The sequence below is a fragment of the Schistocerca piceifrons genome, chromosome 5, assembly GCF_021461385.2.
Source record: "Schistocerca piceifrons isolate TAMUIC-IGC-003096 chromosome 5, iqSchPice1.1, whole genome shotgun sequence".
In the NCBI taxonomy this organism is placed as follows: Eukaryota; Metazoa; Arthropoda; class Insecta; order Orthoptera; family Acrididae; genus Schistocerca; species Schistocerca piceifrons.
This window is the reverse complement of record NC_060142.1, coordinates 32,304,528-32,330,659: the sequence shown is the minus strand read 5'-3', so window position 1 is coordinate 32,330,659 and position 26,132 is coordinate 32,304,528. Positions and strand designations below refer to the sequence as shown.

The 26,132-nt window shown below is 44.0% G+C and overlaps 1 protein-coding gene across 1 annotated transcript in view; it reads right to left on the bottom strand.

Annotated features, from left to right (window-relative positions):
* LOC124798538 (inactive dipeptidyl peptidase 10) overlaps positions 1–26,132 on the bottom strand; it is a 1,422,769-nt gene that overhangs the window by 213,192 nt on the left and 1,183,445 nt on the right. Inside the window, exon 9 of the mRNA XM_047261988.1 lies at positions 5,772–5,968. Coding sequence (XP_047117944.1) covers positions 5,772–5,968 — 197 coding nt within the window. The remainder of the gene's footprint in view (positions 1–5,771; positions 5,969–26,132) is intronic.

Sequence of the window (26,132 nt, the reverse complement as noted above, 5' to 3'; positions counted from 1 at the left end):
TTCTCATGACCGGATCTGCCAGCCTTAGATATTTATCACAAAGAATTTGATACATTCTGTGTATAGAGAGTTCCAGGACTAGTAGTAAATGGGATTCAAGTCGGGGAACAGGCAAGTCAGTCCATTCGCCGAATACCCTCTCGTCCCAAGAGCTCCACAACTTGCGCGGTTCCATGTGGCACCCATTCTCATCCATAAAAATAGCGTCAGGACCAAATGCACCCCTGAAAAGGGGCATACGGGGAAGAAGTGCAGTGTGTAACGTTGTCTGCTTTGGGTACCGTCTTCAGAAATTTGGAACTCAGTGCGCCCATGCAACATTGTGCAACATCGTAACATGGACCACCAAACCGATCAGGTTCTACAGTTTTCCTCTAGTCTACGACACAAATTACTAGAAATTAGTTTTAATATATCTTTAGAAGGTAGAAAAAAATGCGACCAGTCGCTTTTTTATGATAATCTACACTGGTGTCCAAAATTAAAACAACAAACAGAAATTCTGAAACGTTGCGTTTATTTTGCCGCAGAACAGTGTAAACATTGATAGTAAACTAGAAGCAGCTTCCAGAATACAAAACGTAATCAACTACAACATGCATGACGCTAGACATAAATGTTCTTCGATGTTTTCCAATTTAACAGATTTTCACAAACATTCTGACAACTGATTAATGTGCTCAGTATGGGGTGTGACCACCTTTGGCAGAAGCATAGGCCTGACAACGACGGGACGTGCTGTGAATGATGTCATCAGTCTCATGTTGAGGCAATAACGCCCATTCTTTCTGGAGAACTGTTCACAGGTCTTGGAGAGTGATTGGTGGATGTTGCCGTGATGCAGTCCGTCTCCATAGCGCATCTTAGACAAGCTCTGTGGGATTTAAATGGGGAGAGCGAGCAGGCCACACCATGTGTGCAGTATCTTCTGTTTCCAAACAACACCAACTACCCGTCCTCTATGAAGCCGAGCATTATCGTCCATCAGTAGGAAGTCTGGACCCACAGCACCTCGCAACAGCCGCGCTTCAGATCCCAAGATATCGTTACGGTACCTGACGATAGTTAAATCTTGCTGATTCAACCGTTCAGTTTCTTGAAGAGGTGTTCGAATGGTCAACATAATCCCTGCTCACATCATTAGGGACCCTCCTCGATATCGATCTCTTTTCACAATGCTTGGGTCCCAAAATCGTGTTCTACGTGTCCTCCAGATGCGAATTCGTCGAAAATCACTCTCCAGTCCAAATTGGGTCTTATCTGTGAAAAGAACGTTGGCTCACCGTTCGACTGTCCACTTTGCATGTTGATGGCTTCACTCTAGACGTCCCCTTCTGTGAAGACTCGTCAGAAGTAAACAGAGGACAGGTCTCCAACAATAAAAGTCACTGCTGAAGCCGTCTGTACACCGTCTGCCTCGACACAACAGGTCCGTGGGACGCTGCGAGGTCAGATGTCAACTGCAGTGCAATAGTAAGGCAGTAACGTCTTGCCCTTGCAGCCAAATAACGGTCCACTGTTTCTGATCTCACATGTTGTCGGCCCTGTCCTGGTCTCCACAATTCATTTCCGGTCTCTATAAAGTGTCGCCTCATCCGAGAAATAACAGAAAGATTAACATTAAGAGATCGGCCCACATGAGTCTGCGACTCTCCTGCTTCCATTCTCCCTATGGAGAGTCTGTAGGCGTCTTCCCTGTGCCATACTGCACCGTCTGTTACTGTGTACACAGCGACTGTGGATGTGGCTGCGAACACCACCCCGGTTGACAGGTACCCTGACGTCACTGCTGGCGTTGTTGTCCGTGGAGAACACGATCATAACGACATCTGTTGACAGTTTGTATGATTGTATCGTGAATTAGACACAGGACGGGGAAATAGCAGTTTATAGCTTTTATTTCGGACTCCAGTTTCAGACTGATTTACTCATCATCAGACAACGTCTAACTTAGGGTAGAATGTTGGTTGTGACTTCGCGAAACCAACGATAGTTAAAGACAGAAATCTACTTGTGGTGTGTGACTGATCCGTAGCTTATCCTGCGGTCTAGATGAGCATGGAATATGACAGTTTGGTTGTGAGTTGCCGAAGATCACGAATCTGAAAGCAAAATACTACACTCCTGGAAATGGAAAAAAGAACACATTGACACCGGTGTGTCAGACCCACCATACTTGCTCCGGACACTGCGAGAGGGCTGTACAAGCAATGATCACACGCACGGCACAGCGGTCACACCAGGAACCGCGGTGTTGGCCGTCGAATGGCGCTAGCTGTGCAGCATTTGTGCACCGCCGCCGTCAGTGTCAGCCAGTTTGCCGTGGCATACGGAGCTCCATCGCAGTCTTTAACACTGGTAGGATGCCGCGACAGCGTGGACGTGAACCGTATGTGCAGTTGACGGACTTTGAGCGAGGGCGTATAGTGGGCATGCGGGAGGCCGGGTGGACGTACCGCCGAATTGGTCAACACGTGGGGCGTGAGGTCTCCACAGTACATCGATGTTGTCGCCAGTGGTCGGCGGAAGCTGCACGTGCCCGTCGACCTGGGACCGGACCGCAGCGACGCACGGATGCACGCCAAGAACGTAGGATCCTACGCAGTGCCGTAGGGGACCGCACCGCCACTTCCCAGCAAATTAGGGACACTGTTGCTCCTGGGGTATCGGCGAGGACCATTCGCAACCGTCTCCATGAAGTTGGGCTACGGTCCCGCACACCGTTAGGCCGTCTTCCGCTCACGCCCCAACATCGTGCAGCCCGCCTCCAGTGGTGTCGCGACAGGCGTGAATGGAGGGACGAATGGAGACGTGTCGTCTTCAGCGATGAGAGTCGCTTCTGCCTGGGTGCCAATGATGATCGTATGCGTGTTTGGCGCCGTGCAGGTGAGCGCCACAATCAGGACTGCATACGACCGAGGCACACAGGGCCAACACCTGGCATCATGGTGTGGGGAGCGATCTCCTACACTGGCCGTAGACCACTGGTGATCGTCGAGGGGACACTGAATAGTGCACGGTACATCCAAACCGTCATCGAACCCATCGTTCTACCATTCCTAGACCGGCAAGGGAACTTGCTGTTCCAACAAGACAATGCACGTCCGCATGTATCCCGTGCCACCCAACGTGCTCTAGAAGGTGTAAGTCAACTACCCTGGGCAGCAAGATCTCCGGATCTGTCCCCCATTGAGCATGTTTGGGACTGGATGAAGCGTCGTCTCACGCGGTCTGCACGTCCAGCACGAACGCTGGTCCAACTGAGGCGCCAGGTGGAAATGGCATGGCAAGCCGTTCCACAGGACTACATCCAGCATCTCTACGATCGTCTCCATGGGAGAATAGCAGCCTGCATTGCTGCGAAAGGTGGATATACACTGTACTAGTGCCGACATTGTGCAAGCTCTGTTGCCTGTGTATATGTGCCTGTGGTTCTGTCAGTGTGATCATGTGATGTATCTGACCCCAGGAATGTGTCAATAAAGTTTCCCCTTCCTGGGACAATGAATTCACGGTGTTCTTATTTCAATTTCCAGGAGTGTATTTGAAGTGTTTTGGGCTCCGCAGAAACGTCAACACATTCCACTTCGCACAATTTTGGTAAACATTTTTGGAAAGCAGTGATCAATTAATTGTTATATTTTGACTAAAGTTCAGTCTTGATCACAACATGTATGTTTTAATGATATAGGTAACCAGTTTAGGTTCTTTCTACAAAACCATCATCAGACCTGTGGATAAATTTTAAGAAATACTAGATACCAATCTTTAAATAAAATTAAAGTATCTAATGATGTGAAAATTTAACAAGATAAAATAAAATTAATCATACCCATGGCTCCCTTAGGGTGGTAGGCGGAGCTCTCCTCGCTGCTACGCAGTCAACTGATGGTTATGAGTGCTGAGCATGAGCTTAAACACGCAGAGGCTCCGCCTACTTCCTGTCACACTATTTCACAACTGCCAATCAGCGTTCATAATATGACGCCATCGTCAAAGTATAAAAGTAGGAAATACACTAATAACATAAAATTGATTCATTTAAATGTCTGATTAACAGATAGTTAGCATGTGTACAGCTTATTTATATTTTGGATAAAAACAGTGAACTACGATGTGTAATAGTTGTGCCCTCTATGGGCAACCTTAATACTATTACAGTGCCAGTTACATCAAAGATGTGAAAGTCCTTGGCGTTGTGGTATATATCGATTATACCGAGTCGCCTACATCACAATTGCATCTTTGTTGGATGCTGCAGAATCGTCTTATTTTAACTGTAGTTTTTATAGCAGTATTCTTTATAGCAGTAGGGTAGCAGCCAAGAGTACGTTCCACATTATGTATATCTGAATAACTGATGAGACTGATGATTAAATTTTTTAAAATCATCGATCTAATAGTTTTTATAATAATCAATGTCAATTTAATATTTTTTTTTTTATGTTGTGCAGCATATTTTACATACATTGCTTTTGCCATGGGTATAACTAGTCTTATATTTTTAAAAAACAAAAGAGTTGATGCTTTTATTATAAAATTTCGTCAAAAAGGTCGTAATAATATTTTTCGCGAAAATCTAATTGTTCATTGAGCAGCATTGATGATTTGGTTTTCAAATGAGCATATATCTCGATTTCTTCTAGGATATTTATAAGTAAGCCCTTATTTGCATAATGAAGAAATTGTAAATTCTGTTGTACTGTCCCCTCAGCATGATTATTGAATGCTATATGATGTTTTTATCCAAAATATAAATAAGCTGTAGACATACTTACTATCTGTTGATCAGACATTTAAATGAATCAATTTTTTGTTATTAGTGTATTTCCTACTTTTATACTTTGACGATGGCGTCATATTATGAACGCTGAATGGCAGTTGTGAAATAGTGTGACAGGAAGTAGGCGGAGCCTCTGCGTATTTAAGCTCATGCTCAGCACTCATAACCATCAGTTGACTGCGTAGCAGCGAGGAGAGCTCCGCCTACCACCCTAAGGGAGCCATTGGTATAATTAATTTTATTTTATCTTGTTAAATTTTCACATCATTAGACACTTTAATTTTATTTAAAGATTGGTATCTAGTATTTCTTAAAATTTATCCACAGGTCTGATGATGGTTTTGTAGAAAGAACCTAAACTGGTTACCTATATCATTAAAACATACATGATGTGATCATGACTGAACTTTAGTCAAAATATAACATTCCACTTCCGCACAAGTGTCACTCGTCAAAACTGTCACAAAGTCATATAAATTGATATAAGATGTCAAACGAAATACTAATACTCTGCAGTGCCCCATCGGAACCCCTTATACCAAAAACTACTCAGAAAATACTCCCTGTAAATTAAACGAAACACCGTCCGAACAGGTCTCGGAAGGCCCAACGGTACCGACCGACCACAATGTCATCCTCAGCTGATAGGAGTCACCGCATGCAGGTATGTGGTCAGCACACCGCTCTTCCGACCGTTGTCAGTTCTTAGGACTGGAGCCGCCAGTACTGAATCACGTAGCTCTTCACTTGTCCTCACAAGGGCTGAGTGCACCCCTCTCGCTAAGAGCGGTCGACAGACGCAGACGGTCACCTACCCAGTATGAGCCAAGCCCGACAGCGCTTGACTTCCGCGACCTGACAGGCTTAGTGTTTCCACTACGACAAAGCCGTAGGGATTCCGCTCTAAACCTTCCGAAATTTTATCGGTGGAGGGTGACATAAGTGGTGGCAAGCTCGGTTGGACAGGGCAGCACTGCGCACTACTCACCGTGGGGAAGCGGACGCTACGCGACTCTGGGAAGGTGGACCAGGTGCCGAAGCCGCCCGAGATGGCGCCGGAGGACGCACCGGCGCCGAACCACGGGAAGGCCAACGAGCGCACCTCCGAGTCGTTGAAGGTGGCGAACAGCACGTGCGAGCCGTCCGCGGACCCCCACAGCGCCTCCGGCGTCGTCAGCACGTCCTCTGGCGGCACACGCAACAACCAACTCTAAGGCGTCTGGAGCGCGGGCTGGGTGCAGCAGTGCCAGCAGCAGCGGCGTGAGTCGGGCAAGTGGGCAGTGGGCAGGGCGTTTATAAAAGGGCATTTGCCCGAAGCAGTTTTACATGGCGAAAATATGGACATTTATTAAAAAAGTACTTTTTAACCTTTTACTGCTAGGATGTATAATTTACTAGTTAAAACAAGCGATAGGACAATATTCATGATATTGAAAGTTAGTAGATGTATGCATTTAAACCTACGTATATCACCATTGTCTATATTACTAAGAATAAAAGGAAAGAACAGAGAAGCATGTTGTTTTTTTAAATTACTTTTTACTAGCATGCTGTACCGCGGAAGGGCGTGTGTTGCTGACAGCTGCTTATCGTTTATAATGACCTTAATGACTTTTTTTACCAGTTCTATTCTTCACTCTTGGTCTCTCTCTTGCACTCGTACAGTCACACAGCATCTGTCTCTCTCGCGCGCACGCGTTTACACACACACACACACACACACACACACACACACACAAACACACACATCGTGTTGAACAGCTGTGTACTGATAGCTGGTATTTAAAAAAATCACTGAATATTACTGAAGAATGATTACTCATAACGAAATTATTACTGAATATATTAAACAGCTGGCATTAAATGTATTCTTAAATGTTAAACTGTTTTCAGTGGGTCGAAAAAAATGCTTTATTGTAGATGTACCGACATTTGTGCCAGTCTATAGGTTTCTGTTCTGCTCGTTTCTTTATCTGCTTCTGAAGGACAACACTGCTCTGAAAATAAAAATGACCTCATCAAGGATGTAAAAAGTTTGCATTTCAGTTTATCTACATCTACATGGATACTCTGCAAATGACATTCAAGTGCCTGGCAGAGCGTTCATCGTACCACCTTCACAATTCTCTATTATTCCAATCTCGTACAGCGCGCGGAAAGAATGAACACCTATATCTTTCCGTACGAGTTCTGATTTCCTTTATTTTACCGTGGTCTTCGTTCCTCCCTATGTAGGTCGGTGTCAACAAAATAATTCCGCATTCGGAGGAGAAAATCGGTGATTGCAAGTCCGTGAGAAGATTCCGTCGCAACGAAAAACGCCTTTCTTTTAATGATTTCCAGCCCAAATCCTGTATCATTTCTGTGACAGTCTCTCCCATATTTCGCGATAATACAAAACGTGCTGCCTTTCTTTGAACTTCTTCGATGTTCTCCGTCAGTCCTATCTGGTAAGGATCCCACACCGCGCAGCTGTATTCTAAAAGAGGACGGACAAGCGTAGTGCAGGTAGTAACTCTGCTTTGGCAGCACTGTCTTCGATAGTATCTCCATTGCTATCGTGCAGAGGAGGCACTGATTGTTTCTTGTCGCTAACATAGTTCACATACGACCTGAATGTCTTTGGATTTTCTGTCAGGTTTCGAGACAAAGTTTCGTTGTGGAAACTGTTAAGGCATCTCGCATTGAAGTCCGCGCTAAATTTAGAGCTTCTGTAAAAGATCGCCAATCTTGCGAATTTTGCGTCTGTTTAAATTTGGCATGTTTGTTTCGTTGTTTCTGCAACAGTGTTCTGATCCGTTTTGTGTACCAAGGAGGATGAACTCCATCGTTTGTTAATTTGTTTGGTAAAATCTCTCAATTGCTGCCGATAGTATTTCTTTGAATTTAAGCCACATGTGGTCTACTCTTTTTGAGTAGGTATATTTTTCGCTTATTTTTTGAGGGTTTAGGGATTACAATATTCAATCCCGCTACGACAACTCTGTGTTCACTAATCCCTGAATCGGTTTTAATGTTCGTTATTAACTCAGGATTATTTGTTACTAAGAGGTCAGGTGCGTTTTAACAACAGTTTACTATTCGCGTACGCTCGTGAACTGCTCGAAATAATTTTCAGAGAATAAGTTTAGCACAATTTCGGATGATATTTTTTGCGTACCTCCGGAATTAAACATGTATTTTCGCCAAAATATCGAGGGTAAATTGAAGTCACCGCCAACTATTATCGTATGTGTCGGGTACGTGTTTGAAATCAAACTCAAGGTTTCATTGAACCTTTCAGCAACTGTATCATCTGAATTGGGAGGTCGGTAAAAGGATCCAATTATTATTTTATTCCGGTTTCCAACAATGACCTCTGCCCATACTAACTCAAAGGAAGTATCTACTTCAATTTCGCGACAAGATAAAGTACTTCAGACATCAACAAACACGCCACCGCCAACCGTGTTTAGCCTATCCTTTCGGAACGCCGTTAGGATATTCGCAAAAATTTCGGCTATGCTTATGTCCGGCTTTAGCCAGCTTTCAGTGCCCATAACGGTTTGAGCATCAGTGCTTTCTACACTCCTGGAAATTGAAATAAGAACACCGTGAATTCATTGTCCCAGGAAGGGGAAACTTTATTGACACATTCCTGGGGTCAGATACATCACATGATCACACTGACAGAACCACAGGCACATAGACACAGGCAACAGAGCATGCACAATGTCGGCACTAGTACAGTGTATATCCACCTTTCGCAGCAATGCAGGCTGCTATTCTCCCATGGAGACGATCGTAGAGATGCTGGATGTAGTCCTGTGGAACGGCTTGCCATGCCATTTCCACCTGGCGCCTCAGTTGGACCAGCGTTCGTGCTGGACGTGCAGACCGCGTGAGATGACGCTTCATCCAGTCCCAAACATGCTCAATGGGGGACAGATCCGGAGATCTTGCTGGCCAGGGTAGTTGACTTACACCTTCTAGAGCACGTTGGGTGGCACGGGATACATGCGGACGTGCATTGTCCTGTTGGAACAGCAAGTTCCCTTGCCGGTCTAGGAATGGTAGAACGATGGGTTCGATGACGGTTTGGATGTACCGTGCACTATTCAGTGTCCCCTCGACGATCACCAGTGGTGTACGGCCAGTGTAGGAGATCGCTCCCCACACCATGATTCCGGGTGTTGGCCCTGTGTGCCTCGGTCGTATGCAGTCCTGATTGTGGCGCTCACCTGCACGGCGCCAAACACGCATACGACAATCATTGGCACCAAGGAAGAAGCGACTCTCATCGCTGAAGACGACACGTCTCCATTCGTCCCTCCATTCACGCCTGTCGCGACACCACTGGAGGCGGGCTGCACGATGTTGGGGCGTGAGCGGAAGACGGCCTAACGGTGTGCGGGACCGTAGCCCAGCTTCATGGAGACGGTTGCGAATGGTCCTCGCCGATACCCCAGGAGCAACAGTGTCCCTAATTTGCTGGGAAGTGGCGGTGCGGTCCCCTACGGCACTGCGTAGGATCCTACGGTCTTGGCGTACATCCGTGCGTCGCTGCGGTCCGGTCCCAGGTCGACGGGCACGTGCACCTTCCGCCGACCACTGGCGACAACATCGATGTACTGTGGAGACCTCACGCCCCACGTGTTGACCAATTCGTCCGTACGTCCACCCGGCCTCCCGCATGCCCACTATACGCCCTCGCTCAAAGTCCGTCAACTGCACATACGGTTCACGTCCACGCTGTCGCGGCATGCTACCAGTGTTAAAGACTGCGATGGAGCTCCGTATGCCACGGCAAACTGGCTGACACTGACGGCGGCGGTGCACAAATGCTGCGCAGCTAGCGCCATTCGACGGCCAACACCGCGGTTCCTGGTGTGTCCGCTGTGCCGTGCGTGTGATCATTGCTTGTACAGCCCTCTCGCAGTGTCCGGAGCAAGTATGGTGGGTCTCACACACCGGTGTCAATGTGTTCTTTTTTCCATTTCCAGGTGTGTATTAGCGCTTGGAGCTCTGATACTTTCCCAACACAGCTACGAGAATTTACAACTGTTATACCAATGGTTCCTGTATATACGTTCTTCCTGTGTTCAGCCTGCACTCTTTGTGACTGAAGCCCTTCTTGTGTTTTCCAGAGACCCTCTAACCTATAAAACCGCCCAGTCCACGCCACACACCCCCTGATACCCGTGTAGCCGCCTACTGCGTATAGTGGACACCTGACGTATTTAGCGGAACGCGAAACCCAACCACCCTTTGGCTCAAGTCGAGGAATCTGCAGCCTACACGGTTGCAGAACCGTCTGAGCCTCTGATTCAGTCCCTCCACTCGGATCTGTACCAGAGCCCCGCAGTCGGTCCTGTCGACTGTGCTGCAGATGGTCAGCTCTGCTTTCATCTTGTAGGCAAGAGTGGCAACGTTTACCACTTCTGTTAGCCGTTCGAAACCAGAGAGAATCTCTTCTGTTCCAAAGTGACACACATCATTGGTACCGACGTGAGCAACCACCTACAGTTGGCTGCACCCTGTGCTCTTCATGGCATCCGGAAGGACCCTTTCCACATCTGGAATGACTCCACCCGGTATGCACACGGAGTACACATTGGTTTTCTTACCCTTCTTGTCAGGCAAGTCCCTAAGCGGCCCCATAACGCGCCTAACGTTGGAGCTTCCAACTACCAATAATCCCACCCTCTGCAATTGCCCGGATCTTGCAGGCTGAGTGGTTTCCTCTGAAACAGGACAGACGACAGCATCTGGCTCTGCGACAGTGTCAGCCACAGACAGCACCTGGAACCCGTTTGTCAGACAAACCGGGGATGCCGCCTGGGAAGTCCCTGGCCGCCTGCTTCGCCCCGGGGGGACCTCCCTCTCGGAGCACTAACTGGGTTGGCCACCGGTGAGGACCGATCGGAGGACTCTGACGTGCTGGATGTCCGTTGGATCCCCATGGCCTGCCCACAACAGCGTGCCCATCCAATGCAGCCTCAAACTGTGTCACCGAAGCCATCACAGCCTGAAGCTGAGAGCGAAGTGTCACCAACTCGGTTCACATCCGCACACAACAATCGCAGTCCCTGTCCATACTAAAGACCGTGTAAAACTAAACTATGCAGATAAACGGACTATCGGCACGTGCTGCGCAACTCTACTCTCGACCCTGACGGAAACGCACGAACTGTGTCTAGTAATACGCAGATATTCGAAAACCTAACTACCGAAGCACTCAGGTGAAACTAATTAATTTGCCCCCCGTTAGGAACCTATAATATGTCACAAAATCGGTTTACTTTCCGACGCAAACGAAAACGCGACAACTGTGGGTATTACATATTAAATTTACACGCAGAAACTCAAGAAACTAAACTATTAAAGCACACAGATGATACAATGAAATTTGCTCCTGGTTAGGAACACGTAAATGATAAAAGCGGTTACTTCCCTGTTGCTGCGTCTGTCTCGGTCGGCTACTGCTGATAACACTTCCCTAACTCTGAAGCAGCTTTTTCAACGTGATTACCCAACCACTAAAGAAGCAGTGAGGCAAAACACCTTTTCCAATACAAAATGTCAGATTAATGTTTTTTATAAGCACCGACTATCAATTATTCTTTAAAATGCATAAATCCCGGGGAATTTATGAAACCTGGGCATTTGCCCCAACTTATAAATGCCCAGGCATTTTACACCGCTGGCCAGCACCGATAACAATGTTTTACCTCAACGGAATCGAGTGTGTGGTTAAAGGATTCTTCAAGGGGAATTGATAATAAAACGTGTAAGGGGGAGTGAGGAGGAGGCAAATTGGATTACGGTAGTACCAGTCTTACATAGAGAACTCGATATGAAGTTACATCTGAATCTCACGAGAGATGTGAGAACATTTAACTAATTGTTTCATTGACCAAAGACCGTATCTAAGAAAAGCATCTTTTATGATATAGTCGATACAATAGATACATCTCACATGCTGCAATAAAGGTTCGTCATCACTATATTTATTTTAAAATAAAGAAATTGATTGTGAAAAGTAGAAAGAATTAACGATTCAAATAACACTTCATTCGTCTATTAAATCAGTTTAAGCCTGAAATTTTCGAAATTTTGCTCAAGATATTGAAAATTAAACTTTATTATTATTCAGTATTCTGTAATCAGTCTCCCGATTGTAACAGTGCGGTTAGATTTATTAAAAACATTTTATTTAATGAATTATAATGAAATTACGATGGCCACCCAACGTGTTTTCCATAGAACTTCAACACAGCTGAGATCCGTGTGTTAGCATTTACATACTTTAATTAAAGCCTCCTTTCTCCGTTTCTGAGTGTCATTATTTCTTTTCCAAAAAATATTTTCTTTAAAAAGTTATTAACAATTGGTAGTTTCGAATTATGGAACATTCTCTTGCAAAATTAAAAGAAAGATTTAAGCGATACTACAAGTTCGAACTATTTTAAAGTCTGTGTACGACGTCACTGTGCAATAATTAGTAGAAGGTGTCAGGTCTGTAGCATTAGCAGTGGAGAACGCGGAAATCAGTGTAGTCGGCGTCAGAACGCGGAAACGGGGAGCTTTACCTGACGTCCAAAAGCATTGGCTTTCGGTTCAATGGTGCAAGCATTTCCGAAACGGGCTGTTCACGAACCGCCGCGGTTAAAGTAAATCGTGCATGGCAAAGCGCCACAATCCAAAAGCGGCGGAAAAGCAGTTGTGGTGCATCGCTCAGTTGAACCAAGGGGCTCCCACCAGAGTCTCCTCAACGACAGTTCAGCGAACAATTGCTGCGTATGGGCCCCCGCAGCAGACAACTCGTTCAAGCACCTATGGTGATTGCTGTTCATCAGTGTCGAAGGCTGTAATTTCACGCTAGTACCACAACTGGGATCGACAGGAAGTGCAAAATGGCTAAGCAGAGATGGCTAGAGGACAAATGTAAGGATGTAGAGGCTTGTCTGACTAGGGGTAAGATAGATACTGCCGACAGGAAAATTAAAGAGACCTTTGGAGAGAAGAGAACCACTTTTATGAATATCAAGAGCTCAGATGGAAACCCAGTTCTAAGCAAAGAAGGGAAGGCAGAAAGGTGGAAGGAGTATATAGAGGGTCTATACAAGGGCAACGTACTTGAGGACAATGTTATGGAAATGGAAGAGGATGTAGATGAAGATGAATGGGAGATACGATACTGCGTGAAGAGTTTGACAGTGCACTGAAAGACCTGAGTCGAAACAAGGCCCCGTGAGTAGACAACATTCCGTTAGAACTACTGACGGCCTTGGAGACAAAGTCCTGACAAACCTCTACCATCTGGTGAGGAAGATGTATGAGACAGGCGAAATACCCTCAGACTTCAAGAAGAATATAAGAAATCCAATCCCAAAGAAGGCAGGTGTTGACAGATGTGAAAATTACCGAACTATCAGTTTAATAAGTCACAGCTGCAAAATACTAACTCAGATTCTTTACAGACGAATGGAAAAACTGGTAGAAGCCGACCTCGGGGAACATCAGTTTGGATTCCGGAGAAATATTGGAACACGTGAGGCAATACTGACCCTACGACTTATCTTGGAAGAAAGATTAAGGAAAGGCAAACCCTCGGGAGAGCCTGTAACTCCTAGAGGGCGCGTCCCCAGGTGGCGGATCGGGGAACGCCTCCCAGATATGGGTGGTAGGAGGGAAATCAAATACCTCCCGCGGACCAACAGGCCGGGCAGAGCAAGTTCGTTAGCTGAAGTGAAAGCAACTGCTCTAGGGGTAGGCATCCCCGAAATCAAGACCCTGGTCCTCCAGGTTGGGGGTTGTGCTTAGGGCCAGCGACCCTATCACAGGATCCTGCAGGAGAAAATGGATTGCTACGAATCAGAATGACAAGAATGCTGGGCCACCAAACTTGATGACGAACTTGCAAAATTTAAAGGTTATGAATATGGGAACATGGAATGTATTAAGTCTCTATAGATCAGTATCACTGATAAATGTCATACAGGAACTTGAAAGGTATAAAATGGATTTAGTTGCAGTACAAGAAATCAGATGGACGGGTAATGGAAGTATAAACAAAAATAAGTATACAATAATGTATGGGGGAAATGATACACAAATACATGCACTAGGGACAGGATTTATAATAAACAACAAATTGTTACCTTTTATTAGGAAATTTGAGGCAGTGAATGAAAGGATATCTCACATTACGATTCAATGCAAATATAAGACTTTAAATGTTATAAATTGCCATGCTCCAACAGAGGATAAAGAGGACAATATTAAAGAAGAATTTTACAACAAATTGGAACAGGTATATGATACATTCTCGAAAAATTCAATTAAAATAATTCTAGGAGATTTCAATGCCAAGTTAGGACATGAAAATCATTATAAACCTACAATTGGACCTCATAGTCTACATCAGCAGAGTAATGAAAACGGAACAAAACTTATTAGCTTTGCCACTTCCAAAAACATGTTGATCAAAAGTACATATTTTGCACATAAAGATATACATAAACAAACATGGGCTTCAAGAGATGGCATCACAAAAAATCAAATTGATCATGTATTAATCGAAAAACAACATCATAAATGCATACATGATATCAGAAGTCAAAGGGGAGCAGACTGTGATTCGGATCACTTTCTTGTAAAAGCCAAGTTCAAGATCTCACTCTCAAGACATAAATGGTCTAAATTAAATGGTGTTCCTAGGTTTAATACAATGAAACTGAAAAACCCAAACATTCTCAACCAGTACATTAGAGAATTAGAAACACACAAACCTGAAGTGGAAAGTAAAATTAACAATGATGATACTAATCAAGCCTGGAACGCTCTGAAAGAAAATATCACACGAGCAACTACCTCAGTTTTGGGACATTTTACCACAACTAAGAACCCCTGGTTTGATGCCGAGTGCTCGAACGCTATCGAAGATAGAAAATTAGCAAGGGAAAAATTCCTACAAAAACCAATAACACAAAACAAACTTATTTTTGAAGAGAAACAGAAACTTGCCAGGAAACTCATTAGGAAAAAGAAAAGGGATTTTATGAATTACAAATTAAAAAGAGCTGAGAATGACCGTACCACAGACTCCAGAGGATTTTTCAAGAGCATAAATATGTTTAAAAGTGGGAATATAAAAAATTATGGACAGTTCATAACAGACCCAGATGGCTCCTTGCTAACAGAAAGAAGTGACATTGCTAACAGATGGAAGGAATATTTTAATGAGTTACTAAATGCTCCAACTATAAGCGTCTCTCAGGAAGATGACAATGAATATCTTACTGCTGACCCATCGGACGAAGAGCCCAGCTTAGCAGAAATTAAAGAAAGCATCAAGAAGCTGAAGAGACATAAAGCTCCTGGAAGTGATGGTATAGACACAGATATATGGAAGCTCAGTAAATTTCCTTTTGTAAACTGCTTACACAAAATCATCACCAACATCTGGAAGCAGGAACAGGTCCCACATGATTGGAAAGAAGTAGTTGTGTGCCCTATATACAAGAAGGGGGACCCAACAAATTGTTCAAACTACAGAGGAATTGCGTTACTAAACACAACATATAAAATTCTGACAAATATACTGTTAGCAAGGATAAGCCCTTACGTTGAAGACTCCCTAGATGATGCCCAATGTGGATTTAGACCTAACAGATCGACTATTGACAATATATATGTCCTAAGGATGTTGGGTGAAAAGAAATATGAATTCAATCAAAATGTACATATGCTTTTCATTGATTTTAAAAAAGCTTTTGACAGTATCAACAGGGAATATTTATGGAAGTGCATGAGGCAGATTGGCATCCCTAACAAATTGATAAATTTAATAAAATCTTGCACTTTAAACTCAAAATACAAAATAAAAGTAGCTAGCAAACTTTCTGAAGACTTTGAGGTTAAAACTGGAGTCAAACAAGGGGATTCACTCTCACCAGTTCTTTTTAACATAGTAATCAATAGAATAATCCAAAAAGTAAAGCTACTACAAATTGGAGCACAACTGGAAAGCAAAATTAACATTGTAGCATACGCTGATGACATTGCATTATTATCTGACAGTGAGAATGATTTGAAGCTTCTTACAGCACAATTAATTAAAGCCACAAATGGCACAGGCCTCCAGCTGAATACAGACAAAACAATGTACTTTATCTTATCCCGCTATCCATCAAATAATGATGTACTGCAAATTAATAACACAGCTTTCACAAAGACAAATGAATTTAATTACCTTGGTACAATAGTAACCTCTGACAACTCCATAAAAATTGAAATAGAATCACGAATTCAGAAGGCTAACAAATGCTACTATAGTCTCTTGACAGTTTTCAAAAGCAAGTTAATTTCTAGGAACACCAAACTACAAGTATACAAATCATTGATTATACCAGTACTCACCTATGGATCTGAAACCTGGACTCTCACAAAAAAAGAGGAAAACAGATTAAGAGTATTTGAACGAAAAATTTTGAGAAAAATATTTGGACCCATAAGAGATAGGATCAGTGATGAATGGAGATTGCTAAATAACAATGAAATTTACAAATTATATAAAGACTCCGATATAGTGGCCAAAATTAAAGCCAAAAGACTGAAATGGATAGGGCATGTCATCAGAGCACCACCAAACAGGACCATCAAGAAAGTGACTGAAGAGATTCCCACCGGAAGACGACCTCTTGGACGCCCACGCATGAGATACTTGGACAATATTCAAGACGATCTCAGAAAACTAGGACATGACAGACAGTGGCAAATTACTTGTAAAGACAGAGCAAAGTGGTTCAACATTGTCCATTCTGCAGCAAAAAGCCTTCATGGATTGTAATGCTTAATAATAATAATAATATTAATAATAAACCTACGTGTCTAGCATTTGTAGACTTAGAGAAAGCTTTTGACAATGTTGATTGGAATACTCTCTTTCAGATTCTAAAGGTGGCAGGGGTAAAATACAGGGAGCGAAAGGCTATTTTACAATTCGTACACAAACCAGATGACAGTTACAAGAGTCGAGGGGCATGAAAGGGAAGCAGTGGTTGGGAAGGGAGTGAGACAGGGTTGTAGCCTCTCCCCGATGTTATTCAATCTGTACATTGAGCAAGCAGTAAAGGAAACAAAAGAAAAATTCGAAGTAGGTATTAAAATCCATGGAGAAGAAATAAAAACTTTGAGGTTCGCCGATGACATTGTTATTCTGTCATAGACAGCAAAGGACTTGGAAGAGCAGCTGAACGGAATGGACAGTGTCTTGAAAGGAGGGTATGAGATGAACATCAACAAAAGCAAAACGAGGATAATGGAATGTAGTCGAATTAAGTCTGGTGATGCTGAGGGAATTAGATTAGGAAATGAGACACTTGAAGTAGTAAAGGAGTTTTGCTATTTGGGGTGCAAAATAACTGATGATGGTCGGAGTAGAGAGGATATAAAATGTAGACTGGCAATGGCAACGAAAGCGTTTCTGAAGAAGAGAAATTTGTTAACATCGAGTATAATTTTAAGTGTCAGGAAGTCGTTTCTGAAAGTATTTGTATGGAGTGTAGCCATGTATGGAAGTGAAACATGGACGATAAGTAGTCTGGACAAGAAGAGAAGAGAAGCTTTCGAAATGTGGTACTACAGAAGAATGCTGAAGATTAGATGGGTAGATCACATAACTAATGAGGAGGTATTGACTAGAATGGGGAGAAGTGGAGTTTGTGGCACAACTTGACTAGAAGAAGGTATCGATTGGTAGGACATGTTATGAGGCATCAAGGGATCACCAATTTAGTATTGGAGGGCAGCGTAGAAGGTAAAAGTTGTAGAGGGAGACCAAGAGATGAATACACTAAGCAGATTCAGAAGGATGTAGGTTGCAGTAGGTACTGGGAGATGAAGAGACTTACACAGGATAGAGAAGCATGGAGAGCTGCAACAAACTAGTCTCAGGACTGAAGACCACAACAACAACAACCGCAACTGGACGTGCACTGAGTGGCAACAGGTGTCGTTTTGGGATGAATGACGTTTTATGCTCTGTAGGGCAGATGGCTGTTGGCGCGTACGGCGTGAAACGACTGAAAGGAGACACCCTGCAACAATCGTCCGAAGGCTGAAGGATGAAGGAGGGGGCATGATCGTCTGGGTAGCATTCTCGTGGCATTCCCTGATCTCGTCATTCTGGAAGACACAATGGATCAACATAAGTATGCATCTATCCTTGGTGACCAAGGCCATGCACAATGACATCTACCAGAAGGACCATGCAATGTGTCATACAGCTCGCAATGTACACGCATTTGGTTCTAAGAGCACTAGGATGCGTATCCCGTACTCCACTGGCCATCACACCCACCGATTGAAACCTAATCGATAATCTGTGGGACCACCTCGATCGGGTTGGTTCAAATGGCTCTGAGCACTATGGGACGTAACTGGTGAGGTCATCAGTCCCCTAGAACTTAGAACTACTTAAACCTAACTAACCTAAGGACATCACAAACATCCATGGCCGAGGCAGGATTCGAACCTGCGACCGTAACGGTCGCGCGGTTCCAGACTGTAGCGCCTAGAACCGCTCGGCCACTTCGGCCGGCCCGATCGTGTTGTACGCGCCATTCATCCTCAACCAAGAACCCTAGTGCAGCCGGCCACGACACTGAAGTCAGCGTGGCTCCACATCCCCGTTCGTACCTTCCACAACGTCACTCACTCCCTTCCTGCACATCTCGTAGCAGTCCATGTTCCAAAAGGTGGTTATTCAGGATTTTGACTTATGGTCACATTAATGTGAATGGACCGTATATATTCCTGTACCTTTTATTTCCTGGCTTCTGAAAATGTATACTCTAATCAAAATTAATGTACAAATATAGACGCAAACTCTCATGAAAATTACGTACTTAGAAAGTATCTAGAACGAAACGCGATGAATCTAGGAACATACTACAATCCACTACCTATCACTCCAGTAGAAAATATTAGACCAATCACAGCACGCACATAGGCGTTTAAGCTATTGAGCTCTTACCGCGTTCCATACGTCAACGAAATGGGAAAAAGCCCTAATAACTATTAAAATGGGACGTGTCCCCTGCCATGTGTTTCACAGTGGTTCACAGAATGTAGATGTGAACTGCCTTTCTGGCGAATTTAGTTTTCCTAAAGCCAGATTGCTCGCCACCTGCCAGATCTTCCATTTAGTTTTATATTCTATTGTATATTATATCAGCAAATTGCGGGGGTGAGACATTAAATGCTTTAGTGCAGGGGAACTCTTACGAAGGCAGTGTTCTGGCACCACTCGTAATCTGTGTACCGCGTGACGTCGGTGCACAGAGTCACACGTGTTGCTTCCGCTGTATAGCCAGGAGGGAATTCCGAACGTTCGAGCAGTAGCTCACCTGTTGCTACCAGGAATGGATTGGCGATGCCCCACTGTTGCAATCCGCGATGGTCGATGACTACCCCAGGGATCAACAAATCGCAGCCAACGACAGTTTGATGCTAGAGGTTGACATTTTCCCCAAATAACTGAACAGCTTCCCCGAATAACTTCGTAGTGGGGGAGCGTTAAAAACAAGGGATCTTCACGATCTCAGGATTGGAATGTCCTACGCGTCTTGCCCACGCTGTGCTCAAATGTCGCTCTTATGGCGAATGCAAGTGGTATTGATGTCCCAGTCCCCTGCCACACAAACTACCCCATTCGCTGTGGCGACTATAGCACCCGCTATTGAACACAGTATCTCTCGTTTATTCAGATGCTCGTGAGTGGAATATCGTCTGTCGTTGTGTCCTGAACTACCTGTAAACCTGTTTAGTAGAGTCGGCAGAAGAAGTTCCCTAACAGCTGGCAGTACTATTGCCAGCTTTCAACAGCGACAACGCTGCGGAGGCGTCGGCCGGGGTGACCGAGCGGTTCTAGGCGCTACAGTCTGGAACCGAGCGACCGCTACGGTCGCAGGTTCGAATTCTGCCTCGGGCATGGATGTGTGTGATGTCCTTAGGTTAGTTAGGTTTAATTAGTTCTAAGTTCTAGGGGACTGATGACCTCAGATGTTAAGTCCCATGTGCTCAGAGCCATTCGAACCATTTTTTAATGTCTTTGGAAGAAAATGACACATTGTTGCAATTTTGCACAGTGCCGTAATCCATTGTTTTCTCAACATTTCTTGGCACGCGTTTTCCAGCATATGACTGAATGAAATGAGATTGTCGTTTGAGCAACGTAAAGCTATATTGACGTAGTATTGAAAGTACGAAAACATGATGGAGGTACAATGGCAATGTCGTAATGTGTACGAACTCAGCCACCAACACGTACAACCATTTATCGTATTCGGGATACATTTGAAGCAGACGCTACTGTTCGTGAAGTATATAAGGAGAGGTGTGGAAGACCAAAAACATCAACCCGTCCAGTATCCAGAGCTGCTGCATTGCAACATTTGGCTAGGTCACCTAAAAAATCTGTGAAGCAGGTTTGCACATGAAAGCAGGGTGAGCCGATCGAACGAACGACGTATTCTGAAGGCTGCAGAGTGGAAAATATACGTTTCACGGTCGCTGCACGCTATGAACGAGGGCGACACGTGAGTACTGCGAGTGGTTTGAAGACATGCTTCGCGAGGATGAACAGTTTGCTGGGATGGTTATCTGGTCTGACAAGGCACTATTCAAACTAAACGGTACTGTATACCCCACAACTGCATGTACTGGCCTCCTGAAAAACCTCACGTTCACTTGAACAAGCATGTTCATCTACCGGTTGTTAATGTGTGGTGTGGTCTGCCATCGCGCGGTTTGATTGACCCATTCTTCTTTGAAGTTAGCGTAACTGGCGAGGTGTATTTTCATACGATGCAATCATCAGTTTTAACCGTCATCCGAGAGGCGTTTGGAAATAAAAGATTTTACCTACAACAGGATGGCGCTCCGCGTTACTACCACAGAGATATCGGAGCACACTTGGATGAAAATCTACCTGGACGATGGATAGGTCGAAGAGGAGCTGCTGAGTACCCACCACGGTCTCCAGCCCTTACACCTCTTGACTTCTACCAATGGGGACCTGGAAAATGAAGTTTATCAACAGAAACCACCTATACTGAACAAGCTCGGAGAAACCATCGAGGCGTCCTGTGCAGCTATCATGCCGGCAGCACTGACAGCCGTGGATCAGTCAACAGTTCAGCGGCATCGACGTTCTTTGGCTGCTAATGGGGGTCACTTTGTACACACAAAATAACCTTCCCCCGTGCAAGAATTGTAATGGTATGTTATTTTGTTCCAGTAATATCGACTATCAAAGCGTGTCTACATTTCTGTGGACCTCTCTGTACACAAAATTGCTTTATGTGACTGGTTAAGAAGACTAGCGAAGCGGCCGCGCCAGGTCCACTGAAACTGTGAGGGGCTTCCCTCGCCAGCACTACTGTAGTCGCGTCCGATCTAGCACCACTTCGGGGCGTATACACTGCGTCACCCACAGGGGGCCAACGAGGGGAGTCCCAGTGATCTGACAGAGCACTATGGCCTCTAAGCATGGAATTTCAGCACGCCCTGTAACGACGCAGTGATCGCACCAATGTTTTCGTTCCCTACATTTTAACTGATGGTAAGGATTCTTTGGAATAAATGAGTTGCACAGACCCAATGCACTGCAACTAACAACCGCACCTCACAGACTGTTCTGTTCTCTTCAATTCTGCACATGCCGATAGGATTTGAATCAGAGTGCCCGGACATCAGTTGCTTGAAACAGTACGACGCAGTTCTCAAAAAACTTTGAAAATCATAGGATTTGCTAGGGCTGTTTAGTAAAAAACACTTTTCTAGCTATAAACAAAGTCGTGGGTAGCTGAATTTGTACCGTAAAGCACTAGCAGTTATGCGGTCGCTGATTCGAAACTAGTATGTAACCACATATTTTTAACTTCTATTCAGTTTAAATATATTTTAACAAATACGAATGTTAATTAACAAATACTGATTCATACTTTTTAATAAAAAAATACCTTCTCATTTTCAATTTCATTACTAACTGCATGAAAATAACAGTATTCATAATAAATTAAAACATGGTGCAAAAATGCGAAACGTCAAAGAGAAATCAAATGATGTTCTGTTTATAGACATCGAATGATATTTTTAATGTAAATAAGCTATTTTAACAATCCAATAACAAGACATTTTGCACGCATGTATAAAATAATAATTTATTTTGATATATCTAGTAATTAAAAATAAAAATCTATTTTTTGTTTAGAACTGCGACAGACAGTTCTAGGAAACTTATGTCCACGTGGATATATTCAGTTTCTGTACCTGTGAAGAAAATCGAAAAGCGCAGAGCACTCACGAAGGCTACCTGTCGGCAAAAGTTTTCATCATTCCTCGCATCCTTCCCTCAGCACACGCCTAAACTCGATGACTTTATGACTCTGTATGATTATGACAAGTAGATCAATCGCACTCTAAGTTCTTTGATATGGGAGTCATTCGCAGTTGTAAGGCGATTTTTGGTCGCTGCTCTTTCAGCAATTAACGTTGAGGGCATCGCAGCGCACGAGCGGAACAGCTAATTCCTGAAGTCGGTGAGATCTGGTTCGCCCAGAATGCTAAACCATAAAGTGTTAAGGAATGGCAAATACCGCTCACAGGGCTGTTTCACATTGTTCATCTTGTTGTTTCGAATATGTCCATATATTTATAATAAAAATGTTATACAACCAAATTTAATAAACTCTGGCAACTGAACTATCGCATGTTTTTTATTAATCCTATGGAGTGGCTGCTGCTGTCTAAGAGCACAAGAGCACGTGAACACACTAACTTTTGACACCTTGCAGGTTTATTGGTTATTTTTCTTTGAATGTAGTTAAACGTAATGTACATGCGGTAAACTGAAATACATGGTACTAAATCTACAGCGCTGTGCTGCATATTGCTACTCTGGACTCGGTGAAACTTGACAACAGGGCCACGAGCAAGCCTTCACTTGTGCACGTTTTGGGGAGCTTCTTGCCGAGAAGTGTGTTACGTGGTAGTGACAAATGATAGTGTGCCAATTGGTGGAGCGAATAAAATTGTAGAAGTAAACGAATCTCATATTGCTAGACGAAAGAACCAGAGAGGACGACCTTCTAAAAGTGAAATAGATCATATTTGGGTATTCGGTGGGATAGAAAGAGAATCCCGCGTGTTTCGTTGTGGGGGTATTGTCTGGAGACAGGTGACTTTGGTGGGTCTCATAAAACACTTCATACTGCCTGGAACAAAAGTCATCACAAGACGCTAAAAGCTGAAGGGTTCTTCCACGAATTCGTGAACCACTCTGTGGAGTTCGTCTCTTCGGATGACGCCAGTGTCCACACCCAGAATATTGAGCGGCTGTGGAAGTCTGTCAAGTCTACCATAAAAAGAGGAGGGCGTCCAGGACAGAGGGACGAACTGTAATTGTTCCAGTACATATACTTCCACAACTTGCGTTTGCAGGGAAAAGTCGAAGCATGCGACACTCTGCCGATATTCCTGCGCAATATTGGCAGAGTTTACTCTGGCTACGGGAAAAAAGGAATTGTCCCTGTAGCTTGTACATCACACGGACTGTCACAAGACGATAACACCGACGACGAGTAAGGTAAGTCGTCTACTTTGAATTTACAAGTGCCTCTCTAACGCTTTTCTTCTGTCGTTGCTGTAGTGACAACTTCAAACATACTCATAACGCCCTCCACGAGACTTCCATAACTGTTTTACTATCGCACGTTCGATATGTATCGTTTGGACCCCTCCGACTTCGATAGGCAATCATTCTTGGAAATTACCCGTCTCTGAGTATCACTGAGTAATGAATCGAACTGTCGTTGATTCATAGCATATTCTGTCATCAGAAAATGTAAATACAATACAACAGAGACACGTTATCAACAAGAAACGTAAACAAAACCTGCATCATAACGTCTTGGTAACCAGGCTCGTCCTCCTTGTTTCCTTGCAGGAAATAACGAATGTACATGTAAACAAACAGTACAGTAAAGTTGTACTTACGTTAGTTGTAAATAAGCTGGAAAACAGCAAGCCTAAACAAGGTGGTAGACAAATTTACTACTATATCTCCTAAAGCCGGCTCTTCCGACCCCAGGTTCCCTATTTCAAATGGTTCGGCGGAGCATTCTCTGTGTCATATTACGTTTTTGGACGTTCATACGGAAATACCTTCTATTTTTGTTGTTGGCACTAACTTTTGCAAGCCAATATGGCACTATGTCTGGACTCCAAGTTTCCAGCGAAGCTGCTCTTTTCTGAGACTAATAATTCGTACTGGTGCATTTTCAATATCTGATTCAGACCTGTCCTTGATTTGTGTAATTCTACTTGTAATATCATGTTTACCTTGAAGATAATTACAAAAGAATAGTTTCCAATATTCCCTGATCTGATTTCCAACCACTTCGTATTCTATCTGTGCCATCCGACTGTCCATGGTCTATATTTTTATACCCTCATCCAATCTCACAGCTCGTTGATATGGATCAAGTAAGTGACAACACAGGCTCTAGTGCATAGTTCAGGGCACTAAAGTCCATGCGCCCGTAGTAGCACCATCTGAAATGCCTAAAATGGTGTGGTGTATGTGTTAATACCAGTGTCTTCCACAGGCACTTACGTAAAAAGCGACATCTTGTCTGCAGTAATTATTCTATTGATTCAGATCTGTCTTCATCTTTTTGAATAACTGTACAAGTATCCACGAATGAACAACATGGCTCTCGCAATGCCCCATCACGGGTGTCAATAACGATGTGAAACCTGAACTTCTCCCGGCGTAAAATATGTTCAAACGACTAACGGGATTGCAACAGAGTAATGTCTACGGCGACCACCGATGTTTCGACAAGTGCACATCCCGCCATTTTCAAGGCAAAAATGCAACGAGAGAGCGATGTGAAAGAACATTTAAATTCTTGATAGGTGGGATACGACTACCACAAAACACAATACAGCATAAACAGAATGAAGAAGTATACACCGTAAAGAGCTACAATCACCACACAATCCATGATGACCAGCGTCAGAAGTCATCGATAATAAATATTAATTAACATTGGGTGAGCGAGTAGCATACTTCTGTTCCTTTGTTGCTTGACCAGGAAAAGAGCAGGATTCGAAGCATAATGTAAGCTAATACCTACGTCTCTGCTTATAAGATCGCTTGCTGATTTAATCTCAACTGTTTCGTTAATAATACTCTCTCAATAGTTGGATGTGCACTAAGAATCTTCGTGTTATTATACAGCATAAGATGACCGTTACCAAGACAATCAGATTTGTTCGGCTGTTGTAAGCGTGTGTGACGCTTATGGTTTATATACTGGTACTCCATGCTCTTGATGGCCTGATCAGTGCACAGTGCACCGCATGCCACAACTGTATGATATACTGTGGGGGGTGGGGGGGGGGAGGGGGGGGACACGTCTCACGCAAAGGAGGGTCATCCTTTACAGACCTTAAAAGGTCCTCATATTAAAGTGTGTTCGAGACATACACTACACACCGCGTTCCCACAGAATACTACCAATCTTGTTGGAAATGCTACTTGCGTAAGGTAAAAAAAAACCGCAGATCTAGTCTCATGACTTCGACGTGGGCTAATTTAGCTAAAAGATGTTCACGATCTGAGATGACGTGCGTCCTGTAAACTAAAAGTACGAAGTACCCCTTCATGCTGCATCGTATGTTAACAACTACCAGCCTGGAGATACAAATCAGTCTGAGTTGGCTTCCCATAAAAGGCATCTCCAGTCGTACCATCAAACCCTCCTGGCCTGCACACGAAGGAAGGAACGTCAGCCATCCTTTTCCAGCTCTGTGGTGAAGCGAATATTCTGTTAGATTGAATTCAAATGTTCTGAACAGCTGTGAGAACACTCAATTCCATGAGGCCAGACAACGAACGTATAGTGCAGATATCTAAAAAAGGCACAGTGATTTCAATGCTGCCAACTCCAAGGCACGTTTAGATAGAAGAAAGAAAGAATTCAAGGTTTTACGATGACACTGCAATTCTGTCAGACACGATAAAAGCCAGGATGGTTATAATTAAACTTTCACTACTTGAGCCGATGCAGACGGAAAACTCTATTTATCGCATGGACACCCATCTTTGTAGGAATGATGTTCATACTGAGGTGACAAGTCGTGGGATACCTCCCAATATCGTGTCGGATCCCGTTTTGCCCGGAATAACCTCGACTTGGTATTGGCTCAACAAGTCGTTGGAAGTCCTCTTCGGAATATTGAATCACGCTGCCTCTATAGCCGTCCATATTTGCAAAAGTGTTGCCGATGCATG